The 19,684-nt window shown below is 33.7% G+C and overlaps 1 protein-coding gene across 1 annotated transcript in view; it reads right to left on the reverse strand.

The window, feature by feature from the left end:
* The window catches only part of LOC136027548 (uncharacterized), an 84,341-nt gene that overhangs the window by 23,707 nt on the left and 40,950 nt on the right, over nt 1-19,684 (reverse strand). Inside the window, exons 5-10 of the mRNA XM_065704907.1 lie at nt 17,693-17,790; nt 14,663-15,205; nt 13,049-13,240; nt 10,376-10,576; nt 2,964-3,149; nt 803-994 (exon numbers count right to left, since the gene is read on the reverse strand). Coding sequence (XP_065560979.1) covers nt 803-994; nt 2,964-3,149; nt 10,376-10,576; nt 13,049-13,240; nt 14,663-15,205; nt 17,693-17,790 — 1,412 coding nt within the window. The remainder of the gene's footprint in view (nt 1-802; nt 995-2,963; nt 3,150-10,375; nt 10,577-13,048; nt 13,241-14,662; nt 15,206-17,692; nt 17,791-19,684) is intronic.

Genomic DNA, 19,684 nt, shown 5'->3' on the forward strand with positions numbered 1-19,684 from the left:
AAGAATCGTTTTCTGACTTCAAACTGTCCAAATACTCTACCCCCTCACCCTCAAGTGCAAATATATAGCCCAAATTAAATATTCCCAATCTATTCTGTCACTTGTCTTTGTCTTGTCTCACGCTAAGCTGCAAGAAACTGACGAAGAAACCGCATTGTTCTCGAGTTTTACGCAGCGCAAACTTTAGTGAGTGGCGTATAATACGCAAAAACCAAATTTCCTTCCCCCTATGGAAAAGAAATAAAAACAAAACTCAAATAAAATTAGCAAATTATGAAAATTTTCTTTTCCAGTGACTCCAAACAATCTTTTTAAAACCTTTCTTTCCAAAAGAAAATAAAATCCAATGGACAGCTTCAATTTTTAAGTTAAGGAATTTAGCTTTTTGGAAAGCATAACTGAAACTCCATATTAAAGAAGATTTGCAAGGTGTTTTCTAAAACGCCTTGAATCACTGTTATGACATCATTGCATCATTGTTATTGCATTATTGTTATGACATCATTCTTATGAGCACATGCAATCAATTTCTCATGACGCATCTAATGCCATAATATCTTAGCAGTATACTCTTATGCACTAGAGAACCTAAATGAACAAACTTTTAGCATTTTCTACTTTTACGAATGAATAAGAAAATAAACTTCCTATTATCCGTTGTCTTCAAATAAAGAAAAGTTGCCTATCATTATGATCACGAGAAAAAAAAAATTATAAAACCAACCTTAGGACCCTCACTATTATCAATATTAGGTTTATAATTGCAAAATAAAAATAGAAGCAAAAAGAACATTATCCTTACCATAAACATTTGGTCTAGTCACTTTAGATTCCTCAGAGAAAACCTCAGGCTGTAGGACTACAACATCAAATACACTTTCGATAACTGAACTACAATCTGTGACAGAAGACTGCGGCCCGTATGCTAAAATAGAATCTTTAACATTCTGAACTGCAGCATCTTCAGTTGACAATGGATCTTTTTCTTCTAAGTCTAAAAGAATGGCAGAACATGGAATCAATTTGGGAAGTGAAACTCTCCTAGACTTGGATGATGCTGATGATTCAAGTATCCTAGATGAAAATGTTAGCCAAACTAACGTATGTTTTGCCTCTTCAGTGTGCAAGAATAGGTTTAAAAATTAATGTTAGGAAAACTACGTCATTAAGACTAGGAATAAGTGATGGTGAAGAAGGGATGTTACGTAACAAGAAGATTGATCAAGTAGGCAGCTTCAATTACCTAGGTAGTATTATTAGTAAAGACAGTGGGTGCAATGAAGATGTTAAATATAGAATAATCATAGCCCAGGGTATTTCTTCACAGCTAAAAAAAAAGTTTTGAAGAACACGAATACAATTCACCGAACCAAGATTAGAATATTGGAGGCTACAGTGATGACGGTAGTCAAGATTGTTTCTGAAGCAGGGACACCTCGAAAAACAGAGGATGATTTACTAGATATTTTCCAGAAAATAGCCTACGGATCATTTTGGGCACCAGACTGAACGATTGAATCTCAAACACCAAGCTATACAAAAAAATGTGGTTCAATCCCGGTTTCTAGGGCAATAACGAAAGAAAGGATGAGATAGCTAGGACAGATGACCGAAGATTGTCCTTGCTGACCAGCCGTCTAGGGCCAAACAAATAGCAGGTTGTCTCCGAATGGGTGGTAAGATGTCGCAAGCAAAGATTAAAGGAAAATAGGAGCTTCTTCTGAGGGTGTAAAGGAAGATGGAGAGAGAGAAGGAGTGTGCGTAGCTGTGTTGGCTCAAGCGGTTTGGTACTGCAGTGAGACGTTAGTAGTAGTAGTTGTATCAGTAGTATATTCTTATGATGCCTATCATAATCTTTAGAGAAAATCCCTTACAGCTATTTTTTCTAAAAAAAACAACTACGATTTACGACTTTTTTTTACAAGTCAACAATTTTTGCTAGATTTATTATACACTTTCATAAGTCATTTCGGTGTACAATCTAAATTAAATTCCATGGAGGGGCTTTCAAGTACCCAGCTCTGTCCCTTTTCCCCTCTAGAACATTTACTATTTAAGTGCTTAAAATATTTTTATACCAGTGAATGAGACTTTGATAAAGAAAATTATAGCCCACATCAAAGTCCCGATTATCTCTGAAATGACAGTCTGATGACTACTTAGTAAGACTCTAGCCCAAATAAGTTAAGAAATGAAAAGAAGACTCTAGCTTCAGAAATTTGATGGCTATTTGCTAGAAGCTCCGCAAAAGAGGCACGAGTCAGGCCCTTAAATAGCAGGTTTCAGAGACCCTTAATTCCTGGTCCCATGCCACCTCCGAACAGCCCCTTCCTTCTTTCATTAGATTGCTTATTTTTTTGTACGGAAACAGTGTGTTTTACAGTTTTCTTTTTTTTACTATAACTTTAATAACTGTATAACGTACAAATATCCAGGATTCTATTCACGTGATATAAGGAATTCGTAGCAACTAATCTTTTTACTCCAATGTGTCATGAATTCGCATAAATGTTGCATCCTTTTTTAAACCCTTCCTTCCGAAAGGATATTAAATCAAATGGATACTTTAGGCTTTCAAGTTAAAGACTTAGTTTTTAATAAAGTATAGCCGACATTTCATCTCGAGGGTTTGAAAGGCGGCTTTTAGATGACAATAGCATTTTCTTGAACACGTACAAGCAATATCTTTCAAAACACTTGATACAATGAGGTCTTAGCACTAAACTCTATGCACTACACAACCTAAAAGAATAAAACTTTATTACTTCCTACTTTTACAAATGAATTAATGAATGAACTTCTAATTTCCCATCGTTTTCAAATAAAAATAAGTAGCGTATCATTAATAGCGATAGAAAAAATCTTACAACCCCCCCCCCAAGTATCCTGACTATTTTCAATATTAGGTTTTTAAATCGAAAATAAAAATGAAAGCCAAAAGATGTAATAAGGTATATCCTTACCATTCAAATTCGGTCTAGTCATTGCAGAATGATCAGAGAAAGCCTCAGGTTGCAGGACTACAACATCAAATGCACTTTTGAAACCCGACATTCGATCCGCGATAGAAGAACGCGGTCCGTATGCCGGATTGGAATTAACATTCTGAACTGTAGTTTCATTTGATAATGGATCTTTTTCTTCTAAGTCTAAAAATACGATTAAGTGTTTATAAGTATATTATATTCCTGTGATACATATTGAAATCCTCTGATAAAAATTTATTAAATTACTTTGTTCAAAAAACTTCTGATTTTTGTTACAAATCAACGAAGTTTTTTGCTAGATGTCTTTTCATCTGATTGCTCATCTGATTTTCATCTTTGCTGATTCATTTCATGAATCATCCCGTCCTCACTCTAAATTAAATCCCGAAGAGGAGTGTTGAACAGCCCAGCTCTGGCCATCTCCCCTTCTAGTACATCTACTACCGAAGAGCTTGAAACATTTTTATACCTCTAAGTGACATTTAGAAACGAAATTATTCCCCACATAAAGGTAAACTCTCATCTCTGAAATGGCAAGATCCCTATCCAAATAGCTCTAGAAATGAAATGAGATCACCAACTTTAAAAATGTAATGACTTATATTTCTTAAGTAAAATTAATAAATTAATTGGTAAATTATAATTAGTAAATTATAAAATTCTTAAGCAGACAAGATTCGACCACTAGCACGTTTTAGAGCCTCTGAGGTTTTGAGGCAATTAAGGATTAAAACATCACAGTCATTGTCATTTTTTACCAAAATAATACATTAATAGTTCGAATTTTGTTCCAATTCTTTAAAAATGACCCTTGAATGACAAAGGCCGTTTAATTAGAACAAATAACTCTTTTGAAAGCATTAAAAACGCTTTAGCGTAAAGAGCGAGATATTGACGAGGGGGCGAAGCCTTTCATATGCGTATCTGTTTGTTTTAAGTTTTAATGTTGCTCTTTATTTTCAGTTGAAAAAAAAACTTTTTATTTAATTCCTGATCGGTTTTTCAATAATATCGGGAAAACCAACAGCCCCTTCATGAAAAACTCTCTGCTCCCATGAAAAATTCCTCCATGGAAAGATCCCCCCACGTAACCCTCTCTTCCCTAACCTCACCCCAACTAGAAAAAATCCCCTTGAAAACGTCTGTAAACTTCCTAATAACCAATATTATATGTAAGTAATCGGCAAAGTTCTTAACTTGCAGCTTTTGCCCCTAAGACTGTTGGGGATTAGGTCGTCCTCAGAGACATAGTTATTAGAACTTTTAACTATGCTGAAGAAGATGGCTAACTCAAAAGTTTTGATCAGGTGACTTTGGGAAAAAATGAGTGTAGGAGAAGACCTAGTTGCTCTCCAATTTTTTTGGTCCATGAAAAAGGCCACAAGAACACCTAATTTCCATTCGAATGAGCCTTCTCGCGACATTATAGGACCACTGGGTCGATACGATCACCCCTAGGATAACAACAACAACAAAAAAACAACCAAAAAGCAAATAAAGATGCATCCGTGATCTTTCTTCTGGCAAAAAAACTCAAGTCCACATTTTCGTAGATAGGAGCTTGAAACCTCTACAGTAGGGTTCTCTGATATGATGAATCTTATGGTGTGATTTTCATTAAGATTCTATAAATTTTAGGGGATATTTCCTCTTTTTTAAAGCAAATTTTCTCAGGCTCGTAAATTTTGATGGTAAGAGACGACCGGGACACAGGGAATATAAATGACGACCGGGACACAGGGGCACAACTACAACGCGGACGCCGGGGGGCACAGGGGGGATATATAAGTTACGATGGGGACACAGGGAATGTTTGATTATCAATCACCATCAACAAAGCTCAAGGGCAATCATTAGAATAATGAGATATAGATCTGAATACGGATTGTTTTTCCCATGGACAATTATATGTTGCATGTTCAAGAGTCGGTAAACCTGACAATCTATTTATATGTACAGACAATGGGACAGCGAAGAATGTTGTATATTCGCAAGTTTTACGTAGTTAAAAACATGTATATATATATATATATATATATATATATATATATATATATATATATATATATATATCTATATTCACAGGTGGGACACAGGGACACAACTACAATGGCGCGTAACTAATATGGCGCGTAACGACTTACGCGCGGGGGGGGGGGGCTTGGGGGGCGAAGCGCCCCCACCAACTAGGTGTTGGGGTGGCACGAAGTGCCACCCCAACAGCTAATATATATATATATATATATATATATATATATATATATATATATATATATATATATATATATATATATATATATATATATATATATATATATATATATATATATATATATATATATATATATATATATATAAATTGTCTGTGTGTGTGTGGGTCTGTCGGTTGACGTCATGTTTGTGTGTTGACTGACGTCATGTTTTCGACTGACGAAATTACAGACCGGGACATCGGGACACAAATGACGACCGGGACACCGGCACATAGGGAATATAAATGACGACCGGGACACTCAAAGAGAAAGCGACCGGGACACAAGGAATGTTCGATTAGCAATCACCATCAACAAAGCACCGGGACACAAATGACGACCGGGACACAGGGAGTATAAATGACGACCAGGACATAAGTAAAAAAAACTAAAAAAACTAAAAAAAGGTAAAAACTACAAAAAAAACTAAAAAGAAAGAAAACTAAAAACTAATAAAAAAAACTAAAAAAGCTAAAAAACTAAAAAGCTAAAAAAGAAAAAAAAAGAAAAAAAGGAAAAAACAATGAAAAATAAAGGACGCCCGGGACACTCAAAGAGAAATCACAGACTGGGACACCGGGACACAAATGACGACCGGGACACAGGGAATATAAATGACGACCGGGACACAGGGACACAACTACAGCGGGGACGCCGGGGGGCACACGGGGATATATAAATGACGACGGCAACAAAAGGAATGGTCGATTAGCAATCACCATCAACAAAGCTCAAGGGCAATCATTAGAATCATGAGGTATAGATCTGAATACGGATTGTTTTCCCATGGACCATTATATGTTGCATGTTCAAGAGTCGGTAAACCTGACAATCTATTTATATGCACAGACAATGGGACAGCAAAGAATGCTGTATATTCGCAAGTTTTACGTAGTTAAATATATATATATATATATATATATATATATATATATATATATATATATATATATATATATATATATATATATATATATACTAGCTGTTGGGGTGGCGCTTCGCGCCACCCCAACACCTAGTTGGTGGGGGCGCTTCGCGCCCCCCCCAAGCCCCCCCGCGCGCGTAAGTCGTTACGCGCCATATTAGTTACGCGCCATTGTAGTTGTGTCCCTATGTCCCACCTGTGAATATAGATATATATATATATATATATATATATATATATATATATATATATATATATATATATATATATATATATATATATATATATATGTTTTTAACTACGTAAAACTTGCGAATATACAACATTCTTTGCTGTCCCATTGTCTGTGCATATAAATAGATTGTCAGGTTTACCGACTCTTGAACATGCAACATATAATGGTCCATGGGAAAACAATCCGTATTCAGATCTATACCTCATGATTCTAATGATTGCCCTTGAGCTTTGTTGATGGTTATTGCTAATCGACCATTCCCTGAGTCGCCATCGTCATTTATATATCCCCCTGTGCACCCCGGCGTCCCCTTTGTAGTTATGTCCCTGTGTCCCGGTCGTCATTTATATTCCCTGTGTCCCGGTCGTCATTTGTGTCCCGGTGTTCCAGTCTGTGATTTCTCTTTGAGTGTCCCGGGCGTCATTTATATTCCTTGTGTCCCGGTGTCCCGGTCGTCATTTATATCCCCCTGTGCCCCCCGGCGTCCCCATTGTAGTTGTGTCCCTGTGTCCCGGTCGTCATTTATATTCCCTGTGTCCTGGTCGTCATTTGTATCCCGGTGTCCCGGTCTGTATATACATTCGTTTTTTAATTTTGTTTTTCTCCTTTATTTTTTTCCTTTTTTCTTTTTTTTCTTTTTTAGTTTATTTAGATTTTTAGATTTTTTAGTTTTTTTATTAGTTTTTAGTTTTTTTGTAGTTTTTACCATTTTTTTAGTTTTTTTAGTTTTTTTTTTTACTTATGTCCTGGTCGTCATTTATACTCCCTGTGTCCCGGTCGTCATTTGTGTCTCGGTGCTTTGTTGATTGCTAATTTATATTATATTTATATTTATATTTTTTATATTTATTAATATTTTTTTAGTTTTCATTTTCTCCTATTTTTCAGTTTTTTCCTTTTTTTTAGTTTTTTCTTTTTTAGTTTTTAGTTTTTTTTGTTTTTTACCTTTTTTTATTTTTTTTATTTTTTTTATTTTTTTTAGTTTTTTAGCTTTTTTAGTTTTTTTATTAGTTTTTAGTTTTTTTTTAGTTTTTGCCTTTTTTTAGTTTTTTCAGTTTTTTTTAGTTTTTAGTTTTTTACCTTTTTTTAGTTTTTTTTAGTTTTTTAAGTTTTTTTTCTTTTTAGTTTTTTTTGCAGTTTTTACCTTTTTTAGTTTTTGTTCTTCTTTTGTATTAGTGTGAAATAATTCAGACGTCATATGCGGACAAACACGACGTCACTCGACAGACAGACAGACAGACATAACCCACAAACAACTTATTTTTATATATATTTATTCATATTTTTTTAGTTTTCTTTTTCTCTTTTATTTTTCAGTTTTTTCCTTTTTTTTAGTTTTTTTCTTTTTTAGTTTTTAGTTTTTTTTAGTTTTTTACCTTTTTTTAGTTTTTTTTAGTTTTTTTAGTTTTTTAGCTTTTTTAGTTTTTTTATTAGTTTTTATTTTTTTTGTAGTTTTTGCCTTTTTTTATTTTTTTCAGTTTTTTTTTAGTTATTAGATTTTTACCTTTTTTTAGTTTTTTTTAGTTTTTTAGCTTTTTTAGTTTTTTTTTCTTTTTAGTTTTTTTTTGTAGTTTTTACCTTTTTAGTTTTTTTCTTCTTTTGTATTAGTGTGAAATAATTCAGACGTCATATGCGAACAAACATGACGTCACCTGATCCATCCACAGACAGACAGACAACTTATTTTTATATATATAGATATATATATATATCTATATTCACAGGTGGGACATAGGGACACACCTACAATGGCGCGTAACTAATATGGCGCGTAACGACTTATGCGCGCGGGGGGGGCTTGGGGGGCGCGAAGCGCCCCCCCAACAGCTAGTATATATATATATATATATATATATATATATATATATATATATATATATATATATATATATATATATATATATATATATATATATATATATATATGTCATCAAATCCACTGCCTACGTGAAAGAACGTGGTTTGGAAAAAGACTAGTTCTTGCTGGTCATGATGTTATAAATTTTTGACTAACTTATACACTCGGCAGTATTTCATAAAATCGACAAGCCTGGTTTGAAACCAGATCTCATTCGAACACTCAAGGATATGGATTTATGCCCATTGATCTGCCTGAAACTTCCATCCGATCGAAAAAAATATGCCGCTCATTCCATAGAAAAAGCTTTTAGTTGTCTTCAAGGTTACCGCCAAGGAGCAATATCCCCGCTTGATTTTTTCAACATCTATGTCCGGGAGGCTGACGCTCAATACCCTTCTTCCTTAATATTGGAATCATTCATTATTATGTTAATAATGTTTTATGTTAATATGTTAATAATGATTATTATGTTCTTAATAATCAATCATCCATTAGTATGTTACGCGAAGAAGATCCTGAATTTCTGTTACACGCTGCAGCTGATAAGTGGATTTTTTGGTATCTTTCAGCACCAATACCTCAAGATGGGATAGGACACTAGCTTGAAGAACTCTGAAACTGTTCTTTTTTTTCAAACTACTTACCACTCCCACTCCTAGAGCTTGGAAGATCAACAGTTCAATTTATTCATCCCATAGTATATATGGGCAAGTCCTGTGAAGGACGAGGTCGATTCTTACTGAGCATATTAACAGTCGATTTTTGGCTTTTTGCCTTTACTATTATTTTGTCAGTTTGATCTGTTTATACACTGTTCACACTCCATAGTCGAGAGTTTTTAGATAATTCAGGCAAAAAAGACAATAAACTATTAATCATTGGTTATTGAACTGCAGTTAAATCCTTTGGCATGTTTTTTTTTTTATTGTTTTTTTCTGTTGTCTACACAACCTGTTGTTTGTCTTCGCACCACTCTCTTTTCTTGTCTTGTCTTCCATTTTTATTTGCTCTCTTTACTGTTGTGTGCAAATATACTGTATAACAAAATATTCAATAAACAAAAAAATAACAAATAAGTTAGATTCTGAAAACCAGATTTTTGAAAATACCAGGCAATGAGCTTTTCGAGGAACCGATTCAGATTTCAGATTCAGTCAAATTTTGTTAATATAAGCAGAAATGAATAAACATATATTTTTCTAAGTTTAAATTATACTTCACTGTGCATAAAAAGCACGTTGAGTCCCTTAAACTTAACAATTCCTTTCAATCACGTGCTAAGACTCTCCTTTCACTCTTCAATACAACCACACCCCTTACCAAAACAATTCAAAATCTAAGAAACATAGCATTTGTTGAAGCTAAATATTCGCTGAGGTCTCATTTTATTTACTATCTTCATAAAATTCCTCTTTCACCTCTTATATTTTTTAAACATTTTCAACCAGTTTGACTGAAAGCCCCAAAAAGATGCTCCTGGTCCCATGCAACTCCAAACAGTTCTTTTCCCTATTTCATGAAATTATTTCTTTTTTTACTGATAAATTCAGTTTACAATTTTCTTTTTTTTTCCGATATAACCGGAACAGCTATATACTGTTCAAATATCCAGGAATTTATTAGTCGATATCAGAATACTTGTAACAAATATTTTTTTTTTCCTGCAATGTGGAACAAATTACCATTTATTCCAAAAGAATACAAAGTCAAATGGGTAACTTAGTATTTAGTTTTTGGTAAAAATATAGCCAAATTTCAGACTTGTAGCCAGACATATAGCCAGCCTTGTTCTAAATGATAATTCAACTTTTATGAGTAAGGTTAGTCACTTTCTTTCAAAACACTTTATACCATAATGTCTTAGCACTATACGCATTAGAAAACCTAAGAAAATAAAATTCTATCATTACAAAATTCTATTATCTTCCATTTATATGAATAAATGAGAGAATAAAGTTCCAAATATCCATCGTTTTCAAATAAAAATAAGTTGCGTATCACTAATAGCGATAAAAAAAAACTTGAGAAATCCACCCTAGGACCTTGACTATTATCAATATTACGTTTATAGTAATACAAATAGCTGAAAAAAAATATGATAAGGTTTATCCTTACCATAAATACTTGATCTAGTCATTGCAGATTGCTCAGAGAGTACGTTAGGCTTTTTGAATGCAACACCAACTTCAGTTTTGAAACCAGAAGTGCGATCTGCGACAGAAGAGTAGTCCGTGAGAGGTCCGTATGCCAAAATTGAATCTTCAACATTGTGGTCTGAAGCACCTTCATTTGACAATGGGTCTTTGTCTTCTATGTCTAAAAGAATAACACCAAGTGCATTTGAATGAGCTATGTTCTTATGTTTTTTGCACCTTCATGAATTATTCCAGTCCTCTCCCTCTAAGAAATTCCCCTCTTCCCCTTTAGAACATTTACTATTTGACAACTTAAAACATCTTTATACGTTTAAATGTAAACGTCAAAAATAAAACTGTAGGCCACATCAAGGTCCACTCTTATCAATGAAATGATAGGACTACATAATTAATTCGTAGGCGTATTATTAGCATTTCCATTCATGCAGTGGGAGGGCAACAGTGGGTCTTTCTTGGAAACTAAGGTTTCCCCCTGTTTTGGAGGAAATCCTCCCAAAAAATAGTCAAAAATACAAGCTTACACGTATTTTTAATCAGTTTGAAAGCTTATTTTGGGATATTATTCCATAATGGATACCGATGGAAAAAAAGAAAGGTGGCATGGGCCCTAATTCTTCAATAGGACATTTGTCTTCAAGCGGTAACAAAGAAAAGTTACTATTTAACAACGAAGCTACTCAATTAGTTTCAAAAACACATCACAATCCATAAAAGTAACTCAAAAATAAGGTTGAAGTCTTCCAGTTGTGTCAATCACGCACGAGGCTGTAAAGGAGGCTCAAGACGGTCAATCATTTTGATCAATGGATTGATATGTGCTTAAATCAACCTTCAATCGAGCTTTCAATGAACCCTTCAATCTTGACCAAAGTTAATCTAAAACACTGCCTTTGATCAAAATGATTGAGTCATTCAAACTTCCTATCAATCACCGTCAACGCTTGATTCAAGCTTGGTTCGAAGACGGGCAATCATGCTTGAGTCAATCGATTGACAGAAGGTTTTGATCAAAATGATTGGCCGTCTAGGGCCTCCTTAGAAAACTCTAGTCCTCTTTTAATTAAAGACTTCACGTTTCCGATGAAGTTGATAATCCTGTAGTCAATTGTTTCTCTACATTTTACTTCGGAAACCTTACTTCGGTTCCTTAGAAGCAAAAACTTAACCTCAGTGACCCTCTTTTCTACCCGTCATCGTTGCAACCTCTCATTTTAAGTATTCGAGATTTTTTCAGAATGCTCTAAAACCCATTTGCAATACAAATTCAGACTAAGTTAACATCAAAGAATGAACTAGCCCTGTCAAAGCACAGCCAGCAAAGGTATATTAATTACTAGTCATAGCCTAATGTTATACATGCCTTTGATTCACTTATACACTCCGCAATACTTCTTAAAATTACCAAACGTGGTTGGAACCCGGATCCCATTCGGATACTCAAGGATTGACCATTCATATACCTGGAACCAGATAAAAGAAATATTCCACCCATTCCTAGGAAACGACTCATAACTGTCTTAAGCCTACCCGCCAAGGTGCACTCTCGTCGTCTGATTTTTTTCAAAATCTATGTCTTGGAGGCTGACGATCAATATTCTTCTTTTTTATTATCCTATTATACCATAAAATCATACCAGGGGCTGAACAATACACAAGGGTAGCGGCAAAATAGCATAACAGAAGACTGTTCAAATTTCAATAATATAATTGGCAGGAATCCATAACCTTTTTTTGTCATTCTTGGCTGAACCTTTATGAGGCAATGCAGCCGAGACAAGTTTTATATTTTTTGTGACTTCAGTTTAACAATATTCCATTAAAGCTTTTTTGAATGAGGTAGTTCAGCCAAGGTTCTCTCATTGGTTTCTTTGCTCAATTATTTTGTTGAGGACGGCTATTAGTTTTGTGGCCACAATTTTTGCCTAAGCTATATTTTATTGAATGTCTTCAGAAAATTTCTCGCTAAATTCCCGTTAACTCTTTGTCCCATGCCACCTCCAAACATTCCTTTCAGTCTTTCAGATAATTTCTTCTTTTTTCAGATACATTTTATTTAACAGTTTTTCTTTTTGTCATTGTTACTTTTAAAACTATATATTGTTCAAATATCCAGAAATTTATCTATTTGATATAAGAATATTTGTAACAACTATTCTTCCTACTCACTCCTATGTGTAATAAACTTTCATAAATGCTGTATACTTTTAATACAGTGTTGATCCTTCCAAAAGGATATAAAAACAAATGGCTACCTTAGATTTTCTAGTTGAAGTATTTAGTTTTGGTGAGGCATAACCTACATTCCATCTTAAGGAAAGTTTGAAAGGCAAGTTCTAGCTGTCAATATCATTTTCAAGAAATTTCTTCAATACAGACGAAACCACAATATCTTAGTGCTGTATTCTATGCATTAGCAACCCTAAAATGTATTATTTGCCATTTTTACGAACGAATTTTGAAAATATGTTTCCCTGTTTCAGTCGTTTTCAAATAAAAATAAATCACGTATCGTTATCAGTAATACAGAAAACCGAATGAAGCCCACCCTAGGACCATGACTATTATCAATATTAGTTTTATAATTAGAAAATACAAACAGAAGTAAAAAGAATATGATAATGTATATCCTTACCATAAATATTTGATCTAATCATTACTGATTCCTCAGGCAAAGCCTCAGGATGTAGGACTAGAACGTCAAATGCAGTTTTGAAACCTGGCCTGCCATCTGTGACAGGAGACTGGGGTCCATATGCTAAAATGGAATCTTTAACATTCTGGCCTGCCGAATCTTCATTTGACAATGGATCTTTTTCTTCTAAGTCTAAAAGAATGGCAGTAAGTGTATATAAACTAACTACATTCTTATGGTGTAAGTCACAATCCTCAGATAAATATTTAAAAACAGTCTTTTTTATAAAAAAAATTTATTCCCTTTGTTTTTTTTTTTACTAATAAACAAAGTTATTTTGTTGAACATTTTATTCACTTCCATGAATCATTTCAGTCCTCAATCTAAATTAAAATTCGGAGTTGTTTTAAAAAGGCCCAGCACTAGCCCTCTCCTTCTCTATAACATTTACTATTCAAGAAAATTTTTATAATTATGAATGAGACTTTCAGAAATAGATTTATAGCCAACATAAAGGCATAGCCAGTGAATTAAAATGGAATAGTTGTGGGCATCAAGTCGTGGCTAATTGTAGAAAAAACCAAGACAGATAGTCCAATTGAGTGGGAGGCAATTCTGGCATTAAACCCCCTTATTAGGATAGTACAAAAATGATGTTAGTTCATTTGTTAATAGATATGTCTATTTATTATCCGACCATCTATCATTCCTAGGGCAGTAGAACTAAGATAGATAGTCATAGAGCTAATATAGTCAAAGAACCTATAGTTTTCCAAGTGTTTGGTTCAATGGCAATTCTTATTAGTGCAATTGTCTAAGTTTATAAATTAAATCAATCGCCGTGCCTGACACTCATTGCAGAGTGTCAGGCCCAATTTTCGACTTTAGACGCTTGTTTGCCTGTCATTCCACACAAATTAACGGTCAATTCTAAATTATTGGTTCAACCTACCTAAAACAATAGGTAGGCGTGCCTTGTTTATCTCTCATTACAGGCAATCTAATGGTCCTATGTCAATTTTAAATTCTTGGTCAACCTGCCTGAGGCTTTAGGCAGGCGTGCCTTGCTAAAAGATAACAAACAAGTATTGGTCCAATAAGGGAGACACACTTACTCCCGCCGTTTACCTGTGCCATTGAACCAAACATTTGAAAACTATAGGTTCTATGACTATCTACCTTAGTTCTACTGCCCTAGGAGTGGCGCATGGACGGATAATAGATACACATATCTATTAACAAATGAATTAACATAATTTTTATACAATCCTAATAAGAGGGTTTAATGCCAGAATTGTCTCTCACTTAATTGGACTATATGTCTTGACTTTTTCTACAATTAGCCATGGAATAGTAAACTGGAATAGTTGTGGACATCAAGTCATGGCTAATCGTAGAAAAAGCCAAGACAGATAGTCCAATAGAGTGTAAGACATTTCTCACCGAATTCTCACTCATTTATTTACCAAAATATTACAATAATGCCATTGATGATTAATTTCTAGTTATTTCATTTAATACCTAAGCAGATTTGAAGTAAATGTAGTGCAAGCTATTTAATAATCTAAATTCATTTAGAATTATGATGACCATTAAAAAGTAACAAATAAATACCTTGCAAACATTCATCCATGGCAGAATCGGATAAAACTGCCAGTTTTGGCTTTTTATAGTTCATCTGAGACACACGATCAGAAAATCTAAATGTAGCAGAATCCTTCGAGAAATGGCTCTTCGCAATTACGTGTTCTTTTATATTATTAAAATTTGTGCATAAGCAGATGGGACACTTCTTTTTCTTATCAACTTCATGTTCCATGTAATGGATGACAAAGTTTGAGTAGTCATCAATTTCTACGCCACACATTTCACAGTTAAATGACAGTCCTGTTTCACAGTTTGTAGACTTATGCAATTGTAATAAATACAAGGAATTTTCAATCTTCCCACAAGAATTACACTTCCATTTGCCAAGACAAGTTTCTTCAATAGTGCGTTTCGATAGCTTTTCTATTTGAACAGATGTTCTTAAATGAAATTTCTCCGGTTGCTTTGCTTCTTTGGAAGGGCTTGTCAACCAAACAGTTTCTGTTGCACTTGACGAATCTATAGGAAATCCAATAAGTTTCCTTTGAGAAGAACCATTGCGGACAGGGCCTATAAATGAAAATGAAATGGTTTTATCAGCCACTAGTGAGTATGATAAATACATGTGGAGTCAGTTTTCAGTTGAAAAGATAAATATGATGTGGAAACGATGCTAATTGCTAAAAGATCACCGAAGTCATAATGAAAACGCCTGATTTGGCAAATTTCAAAATGAATTGGATGATTAAATTATCACTTAAACAGAGGGAACTCTACCAATTAAAAAATTGAGGTGTTAAAAAATCCGTCAGCTGGCACTATCAATCAAAGTCACGTACAAAAAAGTCATCCTATACCCTACGCTGCTAGCGCATCCAGACTTAATGAAATTGAAGTGGAACAAGACAATTGTGAATGATAAATAATCATAAGCTATTTGAGTTTGTGCCAAATCAAAATTTCAGGAGAAAGAGGGATCAGCGACGAAAAAAAAAACGATTAAACAATCTCAATACAGAGACTGTACTACAATATTTTATATCAATTTTTATTTATCCAGGCATACGAGATTTGATAAAGGAGAAGAACCATAAAAATGAGAGACATGCACCAAAGTATTCCTCGAAGATAATATTTGTCCAGATATGATAATTCATACGGGAGAAAAACCATATAAATGCGAGATATAAATGGCATATAAATACAATAAACAGTTTTTTTCAATACTTGTTCATCAAATCATATGGAGTTTCATATTAGAGAAAATTTTTACAATTATGAAGTATTAAGTAAAGCATCTCCAGATAATTTAAAAACATATAAGAGTTCACACAGGAGAAAATCATATCAATGCAAGATTTGCTATAAATAGTTTATTTTCATTTATCAAGAAATATGGGATTTCATGCTGGCAAAAATCTATAACTGCTAAGTATGCACTAAATAATTTTCTCATCATTTCACCTAGTCTAGACGTATGAAACGTCATCAAGGTGCAACACGCTCGATTTTCTGGAATAGTTAGCACAGACTATCAGACTAACTATAGACTATCTAGACTAACATTAGCAACAGTTTATCCAGAACAGAAAAATTTCAGCTTGACCTCGCAAGTCCAAACATATATTCACTTTTCAATATAAGTATTATATTCTTTTTTATTATACCTTTCATTTGATTAGCTTATCATGCTTATTTAACGCGAGAGAAATAGTTTTTAAGAAATTCACATATACCCTTTATTTATATTTCCACCTTTCTAAATCCTCTATCCCTAATTTTGTAATGTTAATAAAACCAATATTTCTAGCAACACCGCCAGAGAGTTTCTCAAGGCAAATAAAGAAAAATCCGATGCTCTCGAGTCAATGAAGTAATCTCAACAACGGTAAAGTAAAAATATATGTTAATCTAATCAAAACGAAAAAACTTGATCAAAAACTATAAAAAATCATCATTACTAGGACAAGAATTTAAAAGTCAAATTACTCAAAAACTCGAGATTACCTAACAATATTAAACAAGTAAAAATTACTCAACCAAAAATTTTTAAAGTTTCTCAGTTTTTGTACAACAAAAACTGAGAAACACGAAATTACTTTCCAAAATTTCAACATTTTTGAAAAACACTACAAAATTATTTGAAAATATATAAAATAGAAAGATTTAAAATATGTGCTCAGGGGTAGAAAAATTTATAACTCTGAGGAAACTCCAAAAATTGAAAAAATCAAAACCAACTAAACTGAAATAAATTGAAAGTAGCAAAAAAGAAAAAAAATATAAATGCATATATTTCGCTCGACAAAATTGAAAATGGTAAAAAAAAAATTCAAGCTAAAATCAGAGCGATCTAAATCTAGGACCAAAAGTGAAATCATCAGTCAAAATTGGAAGCCTGTGTTTCCGTTCGACAAAAATCAGAAAAAGGAGAAAACTTTACACCAAACACAAAAACTTCGGAATTTTTTCAAAAGAAATTGTCAAACAGCAAAAACAAAACCTAAGAAACATTAGTAATCTGGGTTTTCGTTAGACAAAATTAGAGTGAAATCGAATTAAACATCGAAGAAAAATGAAAACTGCTAAGAAATAAAAAAAAGCGAAAAGCCTGGGCAAAAATAAAATGTAAAAATTTTGGGACCAAAATTTGCAAAACTCGAAATTACTTGAACCAAAATTAAAAAGGACAAAACTATTTTAACATGAACATGAAAAAGTCCAAATTCTTTTAAAATTAGAAATTAAACAAAACCGAAAATAAGCGAAATCTTTCAAAAATAAAATAGCAAAAAAAAACTCCACAAAAAACTGGAAACCTGTGTTTCCACTCTGAAATATTGAAAATGTGAGATACCTTTGGGGAAGCTTAGGTTAACTTAGACACGGCTAGAGTGGCGCCCACTCTTGCCTTTCCTAAATTAACGTAAGTTTCCCTAAATTTTCGAGCTTGTGAGAACTCCCCGTAATTATTCGGAAGCTAGCTTGGATTCTAATAAACCACCTAAGAAATACAAAATAAATCAATCAACAAATGTTTAACAATTAATTACTTACTCATTGTTTGTTCGTTGTCGTCTCTACCCCACTGTGGTGGAGATGCGGCAGAGACAGATGGTGCAGGTACTCTGTCACAAACCACTTCTTTGACCAATCTAGAATCATTATCAAGTCACCTAAGTTATAATCGTATTCGAGACATAGAGTCGACTCCACTCAAAAATGCCATATCTCTTTAAAACATCAGAAATTAACAGAAATTGATTCTGGGGATTCTTAAACTAACTTCTTCGAACTTAATACGAAATTCAACGAAACTCTTCTTTTTCAATATGAATTTGAACAAGATTAGTCTAAATTTGTAATTAAAAGTAGTGTATAGATTGGATCAATAACTAACGTAATATTTCCTTAAGTTCAATTTATAAAAACTTAATATTAGAATAATCAAACAATGTTTTCCCACAGTCTAATTTAAGACAACTTGTCTGCATATCTAATGAAAATCAAGTTAAACCTACTGCTAAGCAAAGAATGTTTGCCCAATTCAATTGGTGACTCGTTTTTTCATTTACTCTGGCTGTTTTTGATTCAGTTTCTTCAAAGGGTTAGATTTTTTCTTCAAAGTAATTGACCAAAACGTTCTCTTTATTTTACCAAAAACGTTGGAAAAGGGTTAGAGAAAGTCAAAGGCAGTAAGAAAGTTGGATGCGACTGAAGGTAGTTGGAAGAGATACCACAAAAGTTGAAATAGCCTGAGAGAAGTTGGAGAAGAAAAAAAGGTCTGAAAGGGGTTAGAGCATCGGGAAAGAACTAAACCAAGTCGTGACAAATCAAAGGGAAACAAAAAACGTTAAACAAATCTGTGTGGGACTATAGAAGGCTTACTACATGGACTACGTTGGAAAAGGACTATAAAAATTGGAAAAGCCAAACGGGAAATTGAAAGAAATTAGCAAAAATCAAAAGAAAGTCAAAAGGTAGTAATGGAGGTCAGAAAGGGGAAAACAAGGGTGGGAAAGACAAAAAAACATTGAGAAAAGACTATGGAAATCAGATTACCCTATGAAAAGTTAGAAGAGACCAAAAAAAACGAAAAGGACTAGAACAAGTCAAAACGTAATAAAGAAACTCGAAAGACAGTGAAGGAGGTCACAAAAGAGTAATGACGATCAGATGGGCTAAATGAGGCTAGAAGAGACAAAGAAAGTTTGAAAAGGCCTATGGAAATCAGTATAGACAAAGGGAAAACAAAAGGAAATAGAACTCATATAGTGTACTTATTATAAATAATTTTAAGAGTCTTGTGTACATGCATGAGAGTCGAGTCGATCCAGGGAGTAAAAGACGTCGGGAAAAGACTACACCAGGTAGGGAGACAGTGAATGGGGTCTGAATGAAGTAAAGAAAGTCAAAAGAAACTAGGGATGTCAGATGGAGGACGGGAAAGGCGGGAAAAGAGCAAGAGAGAACACTTGTTATAAACGAAATTCAAGAGTCTTGAGTCAATACAGGAGAGGCAATAGCTGTATGTAAAAATCTATCAACTTAGTCAAACAGCATTCAGCCAAAGGTTTCCTTCAGTCTCCCTTTGTACCATCAGACTTGTCTAACTGTCTTCCAATTTATCAATTCCTTTCTGACTTTTCATTGCTGTGCAACTTCTCTCCTACAATGCTGATTTTCACAGTCCTTTTACAATTTTTTTCTCTAATTCAGTCTCTTTTAGTCTCACTCCAGTTCGTCTACCATCTTCTGATTACTTTTACTGTCTTACGACTCGTTTTTTTCCAAGATTTTTGGCCTCCTCCAGTTGCTTGCAGACTAGACAGACTTTTATAGTCATTGGGCGTCATTAGGTTTTGTCTCTCCAGGTTCCTTTAGTCCATCCGACTTTAATTACTGCCTGTCAACTCACTCTATTCTTTTTCCGATTTTTTTGGCCTGCTTCAGGTTCTCCGAGGTTATTTGGGATTTCATTAGAATGTCATCTTCAACACAAAGGACCTTTAGATAGTCCCAACAACTTTAAGTAAAAGATGAAAGCAT

The sequence above is a fragment of the Artemia franciscana genome, chromosome 5 (genome assembly GCF_032884065.1).
Source record: "Artemia franciscana chromosome 5, ASM3288406v1, whole genome shotgun sequence".
Classification (NCBI taxonomy): Eukaryota; Metazoa; Arthropoda; class Branchiopoda; order Anostraca; family Artemiidae; genus Artemia; species Artemia franciscana.